We start from the raw sequence: 15,645 nt of genomic DNA on the forward strand, positions 1-15,645 counted from the left end.
AGCTTAAGTCTTCCTGTTTGCATGACTATACCTGTACTTAGTGATACAGCTTCCTGTTTTTTCTGTTACCCTTTTTCTTCCAAGGCTTTACATTTATATTCTCAAAGGCATAGCATTTCAGATAGCTAGTATAGCTGGGTTTTTTCTTATCATAGTAGGGCAAAAAAGGTGATTCAAGTTGGGAAAGGATGCTAAGAATCTCTGGGAGAGTTACAGGAGGAACATAAGAGGCTGGAATGGTAACTATAATCTAACTTCATACCCAACCTTAGTCATTACAGAAGCCTATCACTTACATTCCAGGAGAGAAATCTGTGAGAAGCAGAAGCCACAGTTTTACATGCAGAGACTGAAGTACCCTGTAAGGGGGAAAAAAAAATTCTGAGATCCCAAAAAGCACAGTACAAGCAGTCCAGGCACTTTGTGTCACTCATTTTATTCACATGTACAAGTTGACACTACACTATTAATAATAGACAATACAGAAGCATTAAAAACAAATACTGTTTAAAAACTTTAAAAAACACATATTGCTTCAAGCTTAGATGGTATTTCCCTATTGTTTTTAAAGTGAATTCAGTGCTAACAATAGCTGAGGCAGCTTCCCGTTCACTTGTACCCCTAATTTCATGGGACTACTTGTCCAGGTGTTGAGTCAGGCTCCATTTATGGCTTTGCTGCTGAGTGCCCTAACTGAGCTGGAAAAGAGACTGGAACATCCAGGTTACCATACATTAGGCCCTCAGATTGCTAGCATTTGGTCCCTATCACAGTAACAAAAAAAAAAGTCAGAGAGGCCTTTATAGTTCAGTGGCACTACATGATACCATAGAAAATGAGAACAGATACATTTCCATGTGTTAAAAATTCAGTTTAAATTAGCATGTGCTACCTGGATAAGATTCTTACCAGAAACTGTCCCTCGGTTTTGTTAAGGTTGGCTCTAAGTTTAGCTATCACCTTGACTACTATCTCAGCTTCCTGTGGAAAAGTCTGTATTTCATAGTTGCAAAGATGTGACAGCAGTGACTGAACAGGCATGCTACTGTATTTTACAGGACATTCTTATGCAGTTTTCATGGTAACATTTTACACTGTAAACACTAGTCTTCACAACACTATAGTTAAACTGCAGCATTACACATTGTAAAACTCTTGCTTCACTTAGCTAAGAACTTTCAGAAACAAAGGAATAAACGGTCATTTTAATGAAAACTTTGGACAATTGAGTATTTACTGTGTCCTTACCAAAAAGTTGTAAAACAGGAGTGAGAAGTGTTCACCACTTGGCTAAATTCAAGAGTCCATGCAAGACAAAGTTTAGAAATTCCTCAATTGATAGGAAGACATTCACTAGGTTTTCTACTTTTCAGTGAGTCCGATTTGAAGCAAATGGCCACCTCCTGAACAAATCTATGGAATACACTTAAAGCTTTTACATCTGGAAAGTTCTGCTTTACAATTCAATTGGCTTTTCATTTGTTCATCAAAACATCAGCAGTTTTCCACACCAAATACTTCACACATAGAGCTTGCAGTGATCAGAATATACTACTTCATATGGTCTAAGCAAAGTAGTAGCTTTTAGACAAATAATGCCCTAATGCAGGAAGGCTACCTGATTTACAGAATAATTTACCCCTCACTTCAGGCATTGTATTACTTAAACCCAGATAGTACCAACATAGCACCCAGGATTGTTTTGGCTACAGACCATTTGAAAAAGCACAACAATGACTCACAAGACCTTATTAGTGTTTCTATCTTCTCCTAAGTGATCTTTCTGGGAAAACAGCTCCTGACGGACAAGGATTAGGAATAGACAATTTCCTCAGTATACAGCATCTTTGATGCTGTTGAAAATTCTCATTTGAACACCTGAACAGGCCTGTTGGGGATGTTATAAGTTTGGTTCCCAGTATCCAAGGCAGAAGACACTTAGGCCTCCTATAATTATTGAAAACACCAACACCTAGTGGGAGATACATCTTATCCAAACATGGGTAACTTAAGGCAGGCACAAAGTCATCCTGGTTTCTCCATTCCCTGTGGGAAGAGAGAACTGTAAAAGCTATCTTCAAAAGCGTGGCAAGATGAGTCCTGCCCTACACAGTCAAGGAAACTGTTGAATGCGACAAAATGCACTGAGGGCACAATCCATCTGCTGTGGTTACATAAAGCCCACGAAGCCTGTGGGCAACAGGAACAGGCAAGTTTTTATTGAACTGTTAAACACTACTTAGTTGGTGCTTTGACACTGTTGTGCAAAGCTTGGGTGGCTTCTGCAATTGCAACAGCATCAGAAGCAAGCTAAGCATATTCACAGCAGTTATTTTGAGAGGAAAACACAGCATAAAAGGAAATCAGAAGAATCTCATAGAGTAAAGGCATTCTCTGGAGTAGTTTTCCCCATTTTTGGGCAATGTTCCAAAGTTTCAGGAAGTTCTAGCCTGTGGTTTACTTAGCAGTTGAAATACAGTGATTTTGCTGTATATAAAACATTCTTAAATCATGCTGTGCTTTCCCAGACTTAAAAGCTGAAAGATCTTAAATAGGTAGCCTTCAGCAAGAGTTGTCTGTATTTTTATAGCTTTATGCTTAAGAGGCAGGTAAAAAAAAAACCAGACTGTAATTTCATGGATTCTAGGACATTTTAACAAAATGAAAATTGTGAGTGATGAAACCTTTAGTGATGTAACAGACACCAGGAGGCAGCAGTGCTTGGACCCTTTGCGCAATTACTTTCTGCAAGAACACAATCAGCCTTTTCACTAAGCATGTGTACTCTGTTGCAATAGTAATTCTGGAGTCCTCCTTACTACTGTGGAATGTGGAATATTGTGGAATGAAGCTAAAACTAGTGCAGGTTTCTGCTGCAGAAGTGCAATTATGCTTCCTGTGGGAACATGTCTGGCCTGTAAAGCACAAGCTTCAAAACAGTTAAACCGAGATAACCAACATATGTAACTAACACACGACACATCAGAACAAAATTTTGAAGCTCACAACTACAGCAATCATCCGCCTAAAGCGTAGTTAGCAAACTGAAAAAAAGATAATTCACAGCCACCTGAGGGAAACAAAACCACCAAGGATACCACAATGACTCCCTTACTATGTAGAAGTAGGACCTACAAAACAAAAATGTTTAAACTTCATTACATCTTGTTTACTAAAGGATATACCCCTCCTTTCCCTAGCCCTTACCCCCTCCCCATCCCCTCATAAGTGAGGGGTTCTGCACCAATTTTGAGAGGCAGCAAGTTTCTCAGGACATCATCTACAAGTTTTATCAACACAATTTTCAAGTTTAAACCCTTTAACAATATACTTGTACAATACCTCCAAACGGAATGCATATTGCACTCTGACCCCCACTGAGCATAATAGATACTCTGAAGTGTTAAAAATAGACCTCACCAGAAAGGAGCCAGCCCTCTCCTTCAATAAATGCATTTACATGATAAGTACAGACTAAATGTGACCACGAGGTTAGTACAGTGGTACAACTCTGTAGAACAAGTAACTGCTTATAGAGCAGCAGCTATCAGATAATGATTGTCTACATTAGTTATTTGGTACAACAGGAACAGCTATGGCAAAACGATCCTGTAGCTGTTTCTTGCCCTGAAGATGAGTGGTTAATTCTAATGACCTTAGAAACAGTGATAAAAGTTAGCATCAGCAGATTCTCTAATCAAAGAAGATTGGTTTTGTTTGGGTATTTTTGTTGTTTTCAAAGTTTCTGTGTACAGACAATGCTTGGTATTTGCCTGCCTAAAGCGTCTACATTTATTAGAGCTAACTGGCTTCCTGTTGCCTGTTTCCATATGCTTATTTTCATAAAAGTGTTAAATAGTTTTATAAATACAAAGGCACCTCCATCACTCTTTTAAAGTCTTTCCCCAATACCATGTCTCCATGACTTGTACTTTAAATAAGGGAAAACAGATTATTTGTGACCATGATCAAAAAGGTGTTTGCTTTGACTCCCTGTATGCTAAGGTTCCCCCTCCCACCATCAAAACAAATGAACTGAAGCATTAGAAAAATTCCCAAAAGGGGAATTGTTTAAAAGTTTGGGTAGTTATATCTAAAAGCCTCTTCAAATGTTATGGCTCCAAGGATACACCCCGCTGTGAGGTAGGTAGCCAAGATAAAAACATTGTAATAAATATTTCAACAGCTGGAAACTCCCTATAAAAACCTTGCATAAGTGGTTTGGTTCCTTGCACCAGTGTCCTGATATGCGTAACTTCTTCTGAGGATGCCTAAGGGAATCCAGGTTCAGAGAGCTCTTGCTGAGTAGCATCTCATGTACTCCGTCATCCAGGGGTTGTCTGGCGGGGAGGGCTTTGTCCGCCAGGTGTTTTCTGCCTCTGCTGATCGCACTCGCCGCTGAGAAAGCTTCCTTTTCTCCACTTGTCTCCTGTTCTTTGCCCGTAGGGCTGATTCGTGAATCTGAAAGACCAGAGTTAGTATTACGGAAGGAGGACAGCTCCAGAACCCCTCAGGAATGACAAGGATCGCTTCTCATTTGTCCCAGTCCCCATCCTGAAGGAACTGGGATTGTGAAGTTATATTTTCTTCTCTTAATTTTTACCACTAATTGAACACACTTTCTTTTTTTTTCATGAAAAGTGCTTCAAATTCTGCTCCACATTATCTTTCACACTTCCAACTATTAAATGATTGCAAAAATCTTGAATGTTTCATAGTCTTACTCAGATGCATTCTAAAAATTTCAATTCTCTATTTCTGTCATTTTAAATCTTAAACACCCCTCAAAATGCCCAAGCATCCCTCAAAACTTAAGCCATATTAGTAAGACCAAACCTTAGAGATTCCTTAGTGATTTAAGATCTTAATTTTGAACAATGTGCTGAACACACAATTACATTTTTATATTAATAAACTACCATATTTCCTCCAAAATTTATTATGAAGGGCCAGTTTCTATGTTTGCTTGCTTCTATCTCCTGATTGAAAAGTCTACCTCCCCTCTCAATTAGGGGAAAGTAACACATTTCAAACATGTGAGAAAAAGTAACCTCATTAGGCAGTAAGTAGTCAGTTCCTCGGTAAAGACACATCCTCACTGACAAAACACTACATAATTGGGAGTGTTTCAGAAATATTCTGCCTGTTCAGTCCAACCTCAATACCCAAGGTAGGGTATTCCATTACTGTTTCTAGCATAAAATGTGTTAGAAGTCAAAGACGAAGGATAAATATATCTGCTCAAGTCAGGCTTCAGCCTCTTCTAGGCTTCAACATAAAGCACCAGTCAACAGTTTTGAGCACTGACCAAGGCTTATCAATTTAGCATTATTGTCCATTATCAGGAAAGGCAGCTTCTTTCAAAGCTATAAGGCCCAAGTTGCTCCTTTTGCTCAAAGGTTTGAGCTGTCCAGGAAGGAAAAGCCTGGGCTTCAAACCCCTTCCAATACAGCCCATCAAAGGACAGCTCCGTGTTGCACACCACGACCAACCCCCACCTCAGTCCTCAGGTATCTTGTGTCACAGATTCAGACTCTACTTTAGCAGTAAGATAAGGACAAGACACTGGCAGGGATGCATTGATGATTATGTTTTTTTTACCAGCCTGGGAGAGTTACAGAGAAGAAAGAAACGGATCTGTTATAACATTCCCTTGCTGTTTCTAAGCTAGGAAACAGAGCCCCAGTACAGCAGAATCCTGGTGCTGTCCATGACCACATGAATTTAATTAGTGCTATTTTGGTCATATTTACACCAGCCCTGTAATCCATCAGCCATCTGATAGACCATTCTGCTGCGAGCAACATTTCCTACTGGCAGCCCACCAAAGAAGGCTGCTAGACAAGGCATTTTAGCAGAAAAGCTCTTGTACCATCTCAGAGAGCTCCTAGTCTAGGAAGTGCCCCAGCAAAAGCCACTCTCTCACAGCACAAGCACTTCCCCAGTGTTTATACACCTGCCTGCTGTGGGGTGCCTGGTGCTAAGTGCCTGCTCTTCTCTTGTTCTCATGGAGCTCAGAATGCAGAAATACTTTTGTAACAGCCAGAAACACAACATCCAGGGTTTAATTAGAACTTGGAAGTATTAGTCAAACCTGGGAGGTTTCCAAACCAACAGTAAAGAGCTCTTATTTGGACATCTCAAGGCTCTTCAGGTTTATTGCTGGAATCTACTGTTGGAATCTCCATAAATTCAAATAAAGGGACCCATGAGAGATTGTACCTAGATATTAAGACATCTGTAGGCACTAAGTAGTCACTGCTTTTTAGTGGAAGAGAAGCTCTTACTTACTTCATTCACCGAAGCAGAAGCACGGACATTGTGAGTTTTCTGGCTCCCAGTATCTGTCTGTCTTTCTCCCCACCCATACAGAGCAAATGGATGTTTATTCTCCTTTGGTGCATCTGTCCTTTGGGGACTTTTGGCTGATTTTCGATCATTACGACTGGACAAGGCACTTCGACTTGGACGTCGTCCTGTACGGCTGGTTTTGTCTGCTTCCTTTATAGAAGTGTGTTCTACAGTTTTCTCTTGCTCTTCCTTCTCCTGCTTTTCTTGATCTTCTTTTTCTTTCTCTAAAGAAAAAAAAGAAGTTATGCTTTAAGCTCCCAATGACAACATATTAATGTCTGATTTGCACAGCCTCTCAATACATCATTGAAGCTGCGCTTTTTTTAGAAATTCAAGAAGCCACTGCTTCCTTAGCAACAGACATATACCTTGCTTAAATGTCTTCATTCTTTTAGTGACTACAATACAGCTTTCACATAATTAAAAATGCCTTTCACTGGTGAGGTTACAGATAACCAACAACCCCAGGCAGAACTTAAAGTCTTTATCCAGTGATCTTCTGTCTTCACTATTTCATCCTTTTCATCTCTCAGACAGCAAACAGATGGCTGAGTGCCACACAGATGCTGCTAGCCAGTCAGAGATGAAGTCTGATAAGAGTATGTGCAATAATAATTCCCTCAAATTTCAGCTTCTGCTGAAAAAGGTGATTCATTTTCAAGCTCCCTGTTTATACATTTATCTCTGTTACAGTTTTCTGCTTAGGAAGGAGAGGAGAGTGTGAAGCAAAAACCCTACCCAAAAGTGGTAGACACCACCTTTGCTACCTGATTGGTGAATTGTTGTATGTTTAAAGGACCACACTCTGCAGGCATTACTCTCCAAGGCTCATTTATCCCACACATTTATTTAAGCCTTCCATATCTTAAATATAGGCCAGCAATAGTTCTCCAGGCACTGGGCGTGGAGAGTAAAGTTTGTGAGAAAGAATTTAAAGGCTGAATCACTGCAGTTTTAGATCATCAGTGAAGGCTGAGTCAGCATTATATAAAATATAAATTAATTAATATTAAAAAAACACAGAAAAACAACTGTCCCATAAGAGTCAATCTTCTTGCCCTAAAGTGCAAGGGAGAAACTGGTTTTCCTTTGTGGCACCAGTGATGCCACACCTCAAATCCTGTGTTCAGTTCTGGGCCCCCCACTACAAGGAAGACCCTGAGATGCTGGAATGTGTCCGGAGAAGGGCAACAGAGCTGGGGAGGGGTCTGAAGCACAAGTCCTGTGAGGAGCAGCTGAGGGAGCTGGGGTTGTTTAGCCGGGAGAAAATGAGGCTCAGGGGACACCTTGTCACTCTCTACAACTGCCTGAAGGGAGGTTGTAGCCAGTGGGAGTCTCTTCTTCCAGGTAAGGAGTGACAGAACAAGAGGAAATGGCCTCAAGTTGGATCAGGGTAAGTTAACACTAGACATGAGGAAAAACATCTTCACTGAAAGCACTGTCAGGCACTGGAACAGCTGCCCAGGGAAGTGGCTGAGTCCTCATGCATGAAGACATTTAAGGACATGTAGAAGAGTCACTTTGAGACTTGGCTTAGTGGTGGATTTGGCAGTGCTGGGTTAATGGCTGGACTCAGTTTTAAAGGTCTTTTCCAACCAAAACAATTCCATTACTCTATAATGAGCAAGTTAATCAAATATACTGCTTACATATAGAAGTGAAATATGACCACCGAAAAAAAGTACATGCAAAGAACCTTGTTTTCATTCTCCATCCAGCAAGTCTTCAGCAGTAGTGTGGACAAGCTGGAAGTGTATGCTAGACATTGAACATGGCCCTAAACATTGTGGGCAGGCACAAGCAGACATTGTGATCTGACATCTCTGAGACTTTTAGGCCAACCATGCTTTTTATGCATAAGGCCACTAAAGCCTTTATTCACCTAAGAGCATAAGAGTCTACTAGGAACCAATTTCTTTCAAGTCTGATCATTAGATGCTGTCCTCTGCTAGACTCACACAGTGATCACTCAAACTCTGCTGACATAAACACACCAAACTTGCACGTTTTGTACCACACCATTTATTTCTGCTTCTGGTGGGGACCAGCTCCAAGCCACCTCTGTTCCAAGTCTCAGCACATTCAGCCACCACCAGCATACACTGGTATGGATAGAAGGAATTCCTTCACTCTCACAGGGAGTTCTGGTTTAGGGCTGTTCACATATTGACAGGTTGACCAAGGGCAAGTAGTGCAGTTTTTACCCAGGTGTCTTCATCATTAAAAGCAGAAGGGCTTGCCAATCCTGTGACAAAATAGCAACCATTCCTGATAATTGCTGTGATTTCAAGCATGTACACGCCCAATCTGACACTACTTTAATCTCAGTTACACATCCATCCAGTTCTGATGAAATACAAGTTACCTGCATTGCACACTGATTAAGCATCCATTTACTCTAGTACTCACTTCATGCTTGCAGGGTAAAGAGATCAAAGCTTGTTCCATGCCCAGAATTCCTCTAAGGCAAGCCTTATGCTCTCTTGCTAGCTGTTTCCCTGGCCAGCACCATTTCTAGCCCCTGGTGCTGGGCCCTGTTCAGGCTTGACTATACCCATCTTCCAAGATGTGCAGGTGTAGTGTTCAACTACAGGTGATACTGCAGTACAGCTGAGTACTTGGTAAAGAGTGGCCAGCAAAGTTAAAGTATTTAGAGCTGTATTTGTTAAGAATTTAGTTGAATGACACCACAAAACAACCAAAAAAAAAAAAGAGTCAAGGCGAAAGTAGTGGCATACTGAGAGTAAAAGAAGGCTAGATGAATTTTATGTATCTAAAAACCAGCTGGATGTAGTTTCAGTTATTATAGACAAGGCTGGTAAAAGCAGCAGTGAGCTCAGTATGGTATCAGACTTGTTTTGCTTGTTTTCCCTGGGCTCTGGGACACACAGCTTCACCTCTGAAACAAGGCAGCTCATTCATCATGGCTGTAAACAGGCAGCACAGAGTTATCCCCTTACGAATATTATCTGAGCATCTCCACTCCAAAGGAGGGACTGCCTAAGTCCATTATCAGAAGGAAGCACTGTTTTGAGAAAATTAAACTCTGAAAGGGAACATATTGCTGTCAATTCTGCAACAAGAGTGCTTTCATTTTGGAAAGCTGTTCCATCCTACATTCAAGGGAAAATGGCATCTTCCTTCTCTGCAAAGGGGATGGAGCAACACTGACTTCATAAACAGCAGAGGTGGCATTTAGAGACTTAAAAATACAGGAAAGTGGGGGCTCTGCAATTACATGGAGAGTTCAGCTTTAAAAAACAAGGCAACAGCCATGCCTGGGGATGATGCTCACCAGGATATAGCTCCAGCTGGTCCAGAAATGATCGAGCCAGCTTGTCCCAAAATAGCAATAAAAGCATATGGGTAAATGGCACACGGAGTCCTTTGCACAGCCTTACAGTAAATGCCGTATCCCAGAGAGTACTGTGGCACTTCTGAGCACCTGCTATTAGAGCAGGTATTTCCATGAACCCACTGCTACAGTGCATTTACACAGAACTCAGCTGGTGAAGGCACAAAATCTCCAACACTTATTTAAGCCTTTTATTTAAAACTACAGTTTATATCCAAGCCATTCTCTTAGGCAACACTTTTCAACCAAGTCAGAAGAGCAGCAGTTGACAGCAAGACTTAGACCCAGCTGCTTAGGAGGAAGTCCAGGCACCAGCAACTCCTACCCATCATCTTCTTCCCATGCAGAGCACCAGCTCCAGCAGACACAGGAAACTCAGAACTGACCGGCTTGCAGCATTACAGGGATTAGGCAGCAGAGAGGAAAAGCTAGAAACGTTCAAAACTGCATCATGGATGCTAAGCAGAGCACGCTGGATGGACAGGAGGGGATTAAGTGCTTAACAGGCAGAACAAGCCTGTCAGGCCCACCCAACACAACACGGCTGCTGAAAGCTCCTGCCCGGAAGAGGTCACTTAAACCCTGCTGCATCTCCCCGCTTGCATAACAGCTCCTGGTTCAGCTGGGAAGAGCTCCAGGGGAGCTGCTCTCTCCACAACACTGCATCCTCAGGGGACAGACATGACCCCCACTTCAAAAGCCCTGGTGACTTACTACAGATATCAACAACCTGATTAGACCCACGAGCCAGGTCACAGGGGTCAGCAGTATTATCTCTATACAGAGATGCTGGCTCCTTACAGCACTACCTCAGCATCAGGAGGAGCACTCTGCATGCATTGCTGCAAGCAGACCTGGAAGTTTCCTGCTTTTGTACCAACACCTCCCCAAACGGGGCAGGGCTCCTACACCCCTTGAAGGGGCTATAACCAGCTGTGGGTATCAACAGACTACAGCTGGGCAGAAAGTAAGGGACCTCAGATGAAACAGATTGCAACATCATTTCTTCAAGGCAGATCCTGTGAGGCAATCCTGGAGCTAGCAGCCACACAGCAGCTGAGAGCTGATTAGATTCACACAAGCTTCATCTGCAGCAGAGTTTGGAAAGTAATTACTGGATTGGCTTGATAGCAAAGCTTGTTTCCAAAGGGGAAAGAAAATGGGAGCAACTTTAAATAACAGTACTATAAACCCCTGAACTGACACCCTTGCCTTCTTCCCCCACCACAAGCTGCTCCTTCCCATGTACATGGGCCAGCAAATGCACCTGCAACACGATGACAGACAAGATCAGGGAACAAGTTTGAAACTGGATCTTCTGTTTAGTTCCACTAATCCAGACCAGTCACTTCCCCAATACTGTTGGGGCAGCTCCTTCAATGGCAGCTTAGCACTGCTGTCACTTAAGACCACCACACAAAAATGCTGAAGGCAAAATGGCAATAAGGACTGAAAGACGCCTTCGTCCTGCATGTGTGTGCAGCAGTGCCATTTCACAGGCAACAGGTCTGACAGCAGCACTGCTGCCAAGAGCTGCTACTTACCATCCCACTGGCTTCTGTTGACAGCTCTGAGGATGTGTCTGCACCACAACCACACCAGCTGATTTAGGTCAAGATTTTGCGGGCTTATGTTTAAAGCACATCTGTGCCTGGGCACGTTCCACAGGACAATCCCACAAAGAGCTGCCACAAGTGGAGGGCCAGAAGGAATTAACCCAAAATTGCCTCTGAGCACACCTTGGTATCACTCAGCCATAGCTTGAGTGCAAGACACAGTGACAAAGCAGCTTTGTCCCACTTGCTGCCCCAGCTTTAGACCAACACCACTGAACATTAAAGCCAAGCTACCTACATCCACTTCCTCTTCACACACCAGAAGCATTCACAGCTTTTACAAACACACACAGGCTCATTTCAATGAGAGAAAGAGGAAACCAGGGCAACACATGCCATAATGAATTGTGTTTACAATTATTAAACAACATTAGTGCTGACCAGCCATAACCAGTGCAACAAGCACTGCCAATATCACTCAGGCAGAAATCAGATTCCCCACAAAACAGCAGGAAGCAGCAGTAGCCAGGTAACAGCCAGGATGTTCCAGCATGTGGGTGGATGTCAGATTCAGAAGACAAAAGATGTCACTAACATGAGCACACTCAGCTACCCCCACAGCACTTCAGTGTAATTAAGTTTTCAGAGTAGAAAAATGAAAAAAGCAGTTTAATAGTAGAAGCTTCAGAGTGGTAGTTTCTACGTTATCTCCTCCACATGCCTCAATTAGCCAGCCATTAAGCAGAAGAAAAATGCATCCTTATGATTGTCCAATACTAAATGAGTCACCTCCTTATATGTGCATTAAGATACAATGAATAGCCACTAAATCCAGCTGCCTAAGCAGAGTTGTTTTCAGTCCTTTTGCTAAAGACTCAGCAAAGCTCTTAAATACTTGCAGAAGTTAGAAACTGTTTATCCTAAGCCATTTGGCAAAGAAGTGAATATGAAGTACAGATTTTTCTCCCACTATAAAATAGCAAGGACCTGGCAGAACTTTAGGCATTCCCTGACAGCATCCATGGCAAAGGTGTATCAGTTACAGAAGCACTGTTGCCCAAAATCCTGCAGCCTGGCCAACCTCTGGTGCTCCACAGTCCCTCTGGCACTGCTGCAGGACTGAGAACACAACTGGACACACTGGATAGTCACACACACCATCACTGACCACAGACAGTGCCCGCACAGCTAGCAAGCTGTTATTCCCTGCCAAATCCCTACCAGAATCAGACTACCAAGTAACTCCAGCTGGATCTTTCCCTAGAGAGGAGTCAGAAGGAATCAGAGAGCAGGCTAATGAGTGAGCAGAGCACCCTTCACCTTTTCCCATGCAACCACTCCCTGATCTTTTGCAATTCCTTAGTCCTTCTCACTGAGATACTACACAGTTCTTCCACACTTGCTCCCAGTCTAAGTTCCTCAAGCCCTGATTGAGGAAAGCAAAACTAGGCCCACTAATACTGTGTTATGTACTGGTGAGCTGGGGCACTTCCATCACTGCACAGCTGTTGTGGTTTAACCTCAGCCAGCAAGGAAATATCAAAGTATGGCACAGCCACACACTCCTCCCTCTGTGGTGGGATGGGCACAAGAGTCCGAAAAACTCATGGGGTGAGGTAAGAACAGCTCAGTGATTGAAATAAAGTGAAATATAATAATAGCAATGAAAAGAGAATAATAAAACCCAAGAGAAATCAGTGTGCAAAGTTTGTGGCGTCTAGGCAACTCCACCCATTTTACACACTGGGCATGACTTTTGGGCTATGGAATATCCCTTTGGCCTGTTGGGATCAGCTGTCCTGGCTGCGCTTCCTCCCAGCTTCTGGAGCATCTGTTCTCTGGCAGAGCATGGGAAACTGAAAAGTCGTTGATTTAGGGTAAGTACTGCTGAGCAGTTACTAAAAACATCAGTGTGTTATCAATGTTATTCTCATACTGAATCCAACACACAGCACTCCAGCCAGCTACCAGGTGTAAAATTATCCCAGCTGAAATCAGAACAGCTTTGGGGAGGTGGAGTGCATTACCCCAGCAGCTGTGTGCACCCCATGTGAGACCTGGGTACCACAGGCCCACCCAGTGACTGCAGAACCCCACATCACTAATATGCTCTGAAGCACCAAACCTCTGGAGCACATGACAGCATAGCTGAAAGCTTTTGTGTAACATGGTATTCTTAAAGTCAATGAATATCAGAATACAGATCATTCTGGAAAGCTCAGGCTCCAAAGGGCATTGGATCAGATTAGTTTCCCCACTCCAAACAAGCACATCTAACATCAGGGCAGGGAAAGAAAAAAAAATAGAAGAAGAAGAAAAAAAAAGCACCCAACAAACAGGCAGCATGAGGCTTAACTGAACAGTTCTCAGGGATTTTCCCTGCTACTGTACAACGGAGAGACAGCTGATTCAAAGGCATTTCAAAACACCAATCAATGGCTGCCAGATGCATTATTCTTTCACTACAGGTAGGAAACGAGAAACTATATCTTATGGCATAAAAAATACCAGTTTGGGAAGCTTGATCGTGTTGTTATCTGCCCAACCACTCTTAGAGCATGAGACATCAAAAGGGAACTACTCTGTGCTAGAAGGGAACAAAATGTTACCAGCTCAGCACCTGTTCAGACTACGAAGCTGCGCACCCAAGATCAAACCTCAGGTGGCATTAAGAACCCAGTGCTCGGCCGAGACAGATTACACGTGCAGATCCAGGAAAGGAACTGCGTTAAGAGCCAGCCACCGGTACACAGTCCAACTTGCCGCTGCTTTTGCCGGAGAACCTGCTTATATAATCGCAGAGATGCTCGGCTCCCATGGCAACAGTTTACATAAGTGGCTGTGACTCAGGATGAGAGTTACCACCGCTCGGCTCTTTAAAGAGACACCTCCGATGCCGCAGCCATGGCTTCTCCGCAGGCCCAGCCAGGATCCGGCTGGAGGCAGCGGCGCCCGGCTGCTGGGCCCTTCCACCCGCGGGCCATGCCCTGGGGGCGGGCCAGGCGGGCCGGAGACCCCGCAGGTCACCTCGCGGGGCCCGTGCGCCCCCGGCACCGGGGATCGCCCCCAAGCCGCGGCAGGGCGGCCCGGGCAGAGCCCCGCGGGGCAGGGCAGGGCGGCACGGCCCCGCCGGACACACGTGTCCCCCCCGCCGCCGCCGCGCTCCCTACCGGGGCTGGCCCGTCCCGCCTCGCTGGGCGCTGCCGCTGCCGCCTCCTCCTCGTCGTCCCGCGCGGCCGCGGGGCTGCCGGCGCCCGGCGGCGAAGGGGAGCCGGCGGTGCTGCCGCCGCCGCTGCCGCTGTCCTGCTCCCAGCCGTCCCAGAGCCAGGGCCGGTGCGCCTGCTCCAGGAGCCGGCGGCTGAGGCGGTAGTGCAGCAGCTCCAGGTAGCAGGCGCCGCACGATTCCCACTTGGGCTCCTTGAAGCGCTTCATGTACTCGGTCTTGACGCGCCGCGCCGGCACCACCATGGCGGAGCCGGGAGCCGCGCCGGGAGCCGCAGCCCGGAGCCGGGAGCCGCCGGCCGAGCCCGCCCCCTCCCGCTGCTACGTTTAAATCCAAACAGCGGCGCCCGGCCCCGCCCCGAGCGGGGAGGGACGCCGGGGAACGGGGCCGTGCGGCGCAGCGAGCGGGATGAGCTAGAATGAAAATTAAATGTAAAATAAATCATAAGTAAACCAAAGCACCGCGGCCCCGGGCGCAGCAGTAGAGGTGCCGGGGCCCGGGTGATCCTGCACCAAGTGAGGCCCCGGGAAAGCCCGGCGGAGGGGCAGCCCGGCGCTGCTGGGCGCTGTCGGGGCGCGTCGAACGCAGCGAGTCCGTGCCGTGCGTCAGAAGTGATGCGGCACCCCGGGAGAGCGCGGGGGAGCTGCTGCCTCCCGCTCCGCTCCTGCGAGGGCAAAGGGTGGGCAGCAGCCGGGGCCGGCCGGGGGGAGGCGAACGCCTCTGCAACAACAGGGCCCTCTCTCCACTTCGCACTAATCTGCTTTAAAAACCCGTCGCCAGAACAGGATTCGCCTAATCCAGCCCTGCGCTGGGAGGCCGCGGTCTCCGGGGATACGAAACGCTTTAGAGACAAATGCAAAACCCGGGGGGGCTCTCCAGCCGCCCTCCGCCCTCCTGCCTGCCCCGCACGGACACGCACCCTCGGCTCTTCAGCCGCTTCTGGGTGTTTCTGTCTCTCACGCACCGTATGTAGGGCACCGCAGCGAGTCGTGCCCCTGTGGGACACGATTGTCCTTGAAAGGGGTTCGCTGCAGAGCCTTGGCCGCAGCGTCCTGCTCGTTCACAGCCCCTGCGGAGGGGACAGCGCCATCCCCCGCCCGCTCCGCCGGGCTGCGAGCGCCCTGTGAGGGGCACCTGCGGACCGGCCGCCCTTGCCAGGC

General features: G+C 45.7%; 1 protein-coding gene across 1 annotated transcript; it reads right to left on the bottom strand.

The window, feature by feature from the left end:
* Nucleotides 1-419: 419 nt before the first annotated feature.
* CCSAP (centriole, cilia and spindle associated protein) lies at nucleotides 420-14,937 on the bottom strand. Its single transcript, XM_063390502.1, has 3 exons — nucleotides 14,433-14,937; nucleotides 6,292-6,575; nucleotides 420-4,461 (listed from the first exon to the last, which is right to left on the bottom strand). The coding sequence occupies exons 1-3, from the start codon at nucleotides 14,728-14,730 to the stop codon at nucleotides 4,288-4,290; spliced, it is 756 nt and encodes a 251-aa protein (XP_063246572.1). The 5' UTR covers nucleotides 14,731-14,937; the 3' UTR covers nucleotides 420-4,287.
* Between the last annotated feature and the right edge of the window lie 708 nt (nucleotides 14,938-15,645).

The sequence above is a fragment of the Prinia subflava genome, chromosome 2 (genome assembly GCF_021018805.1).
Source record: "Prinia subflava isolate CZ2003 ecotype Zambia chromosome 2, Cam_Psub_1.2, whole genome shotgun sequence".
Classification (NCBI taxonomy): domain Eukaryota; kingdom Metazoa; phylum Chordata; class Aves; order Passeriformes; family Cisticolidae; genus Prinia; species Prinia subflava.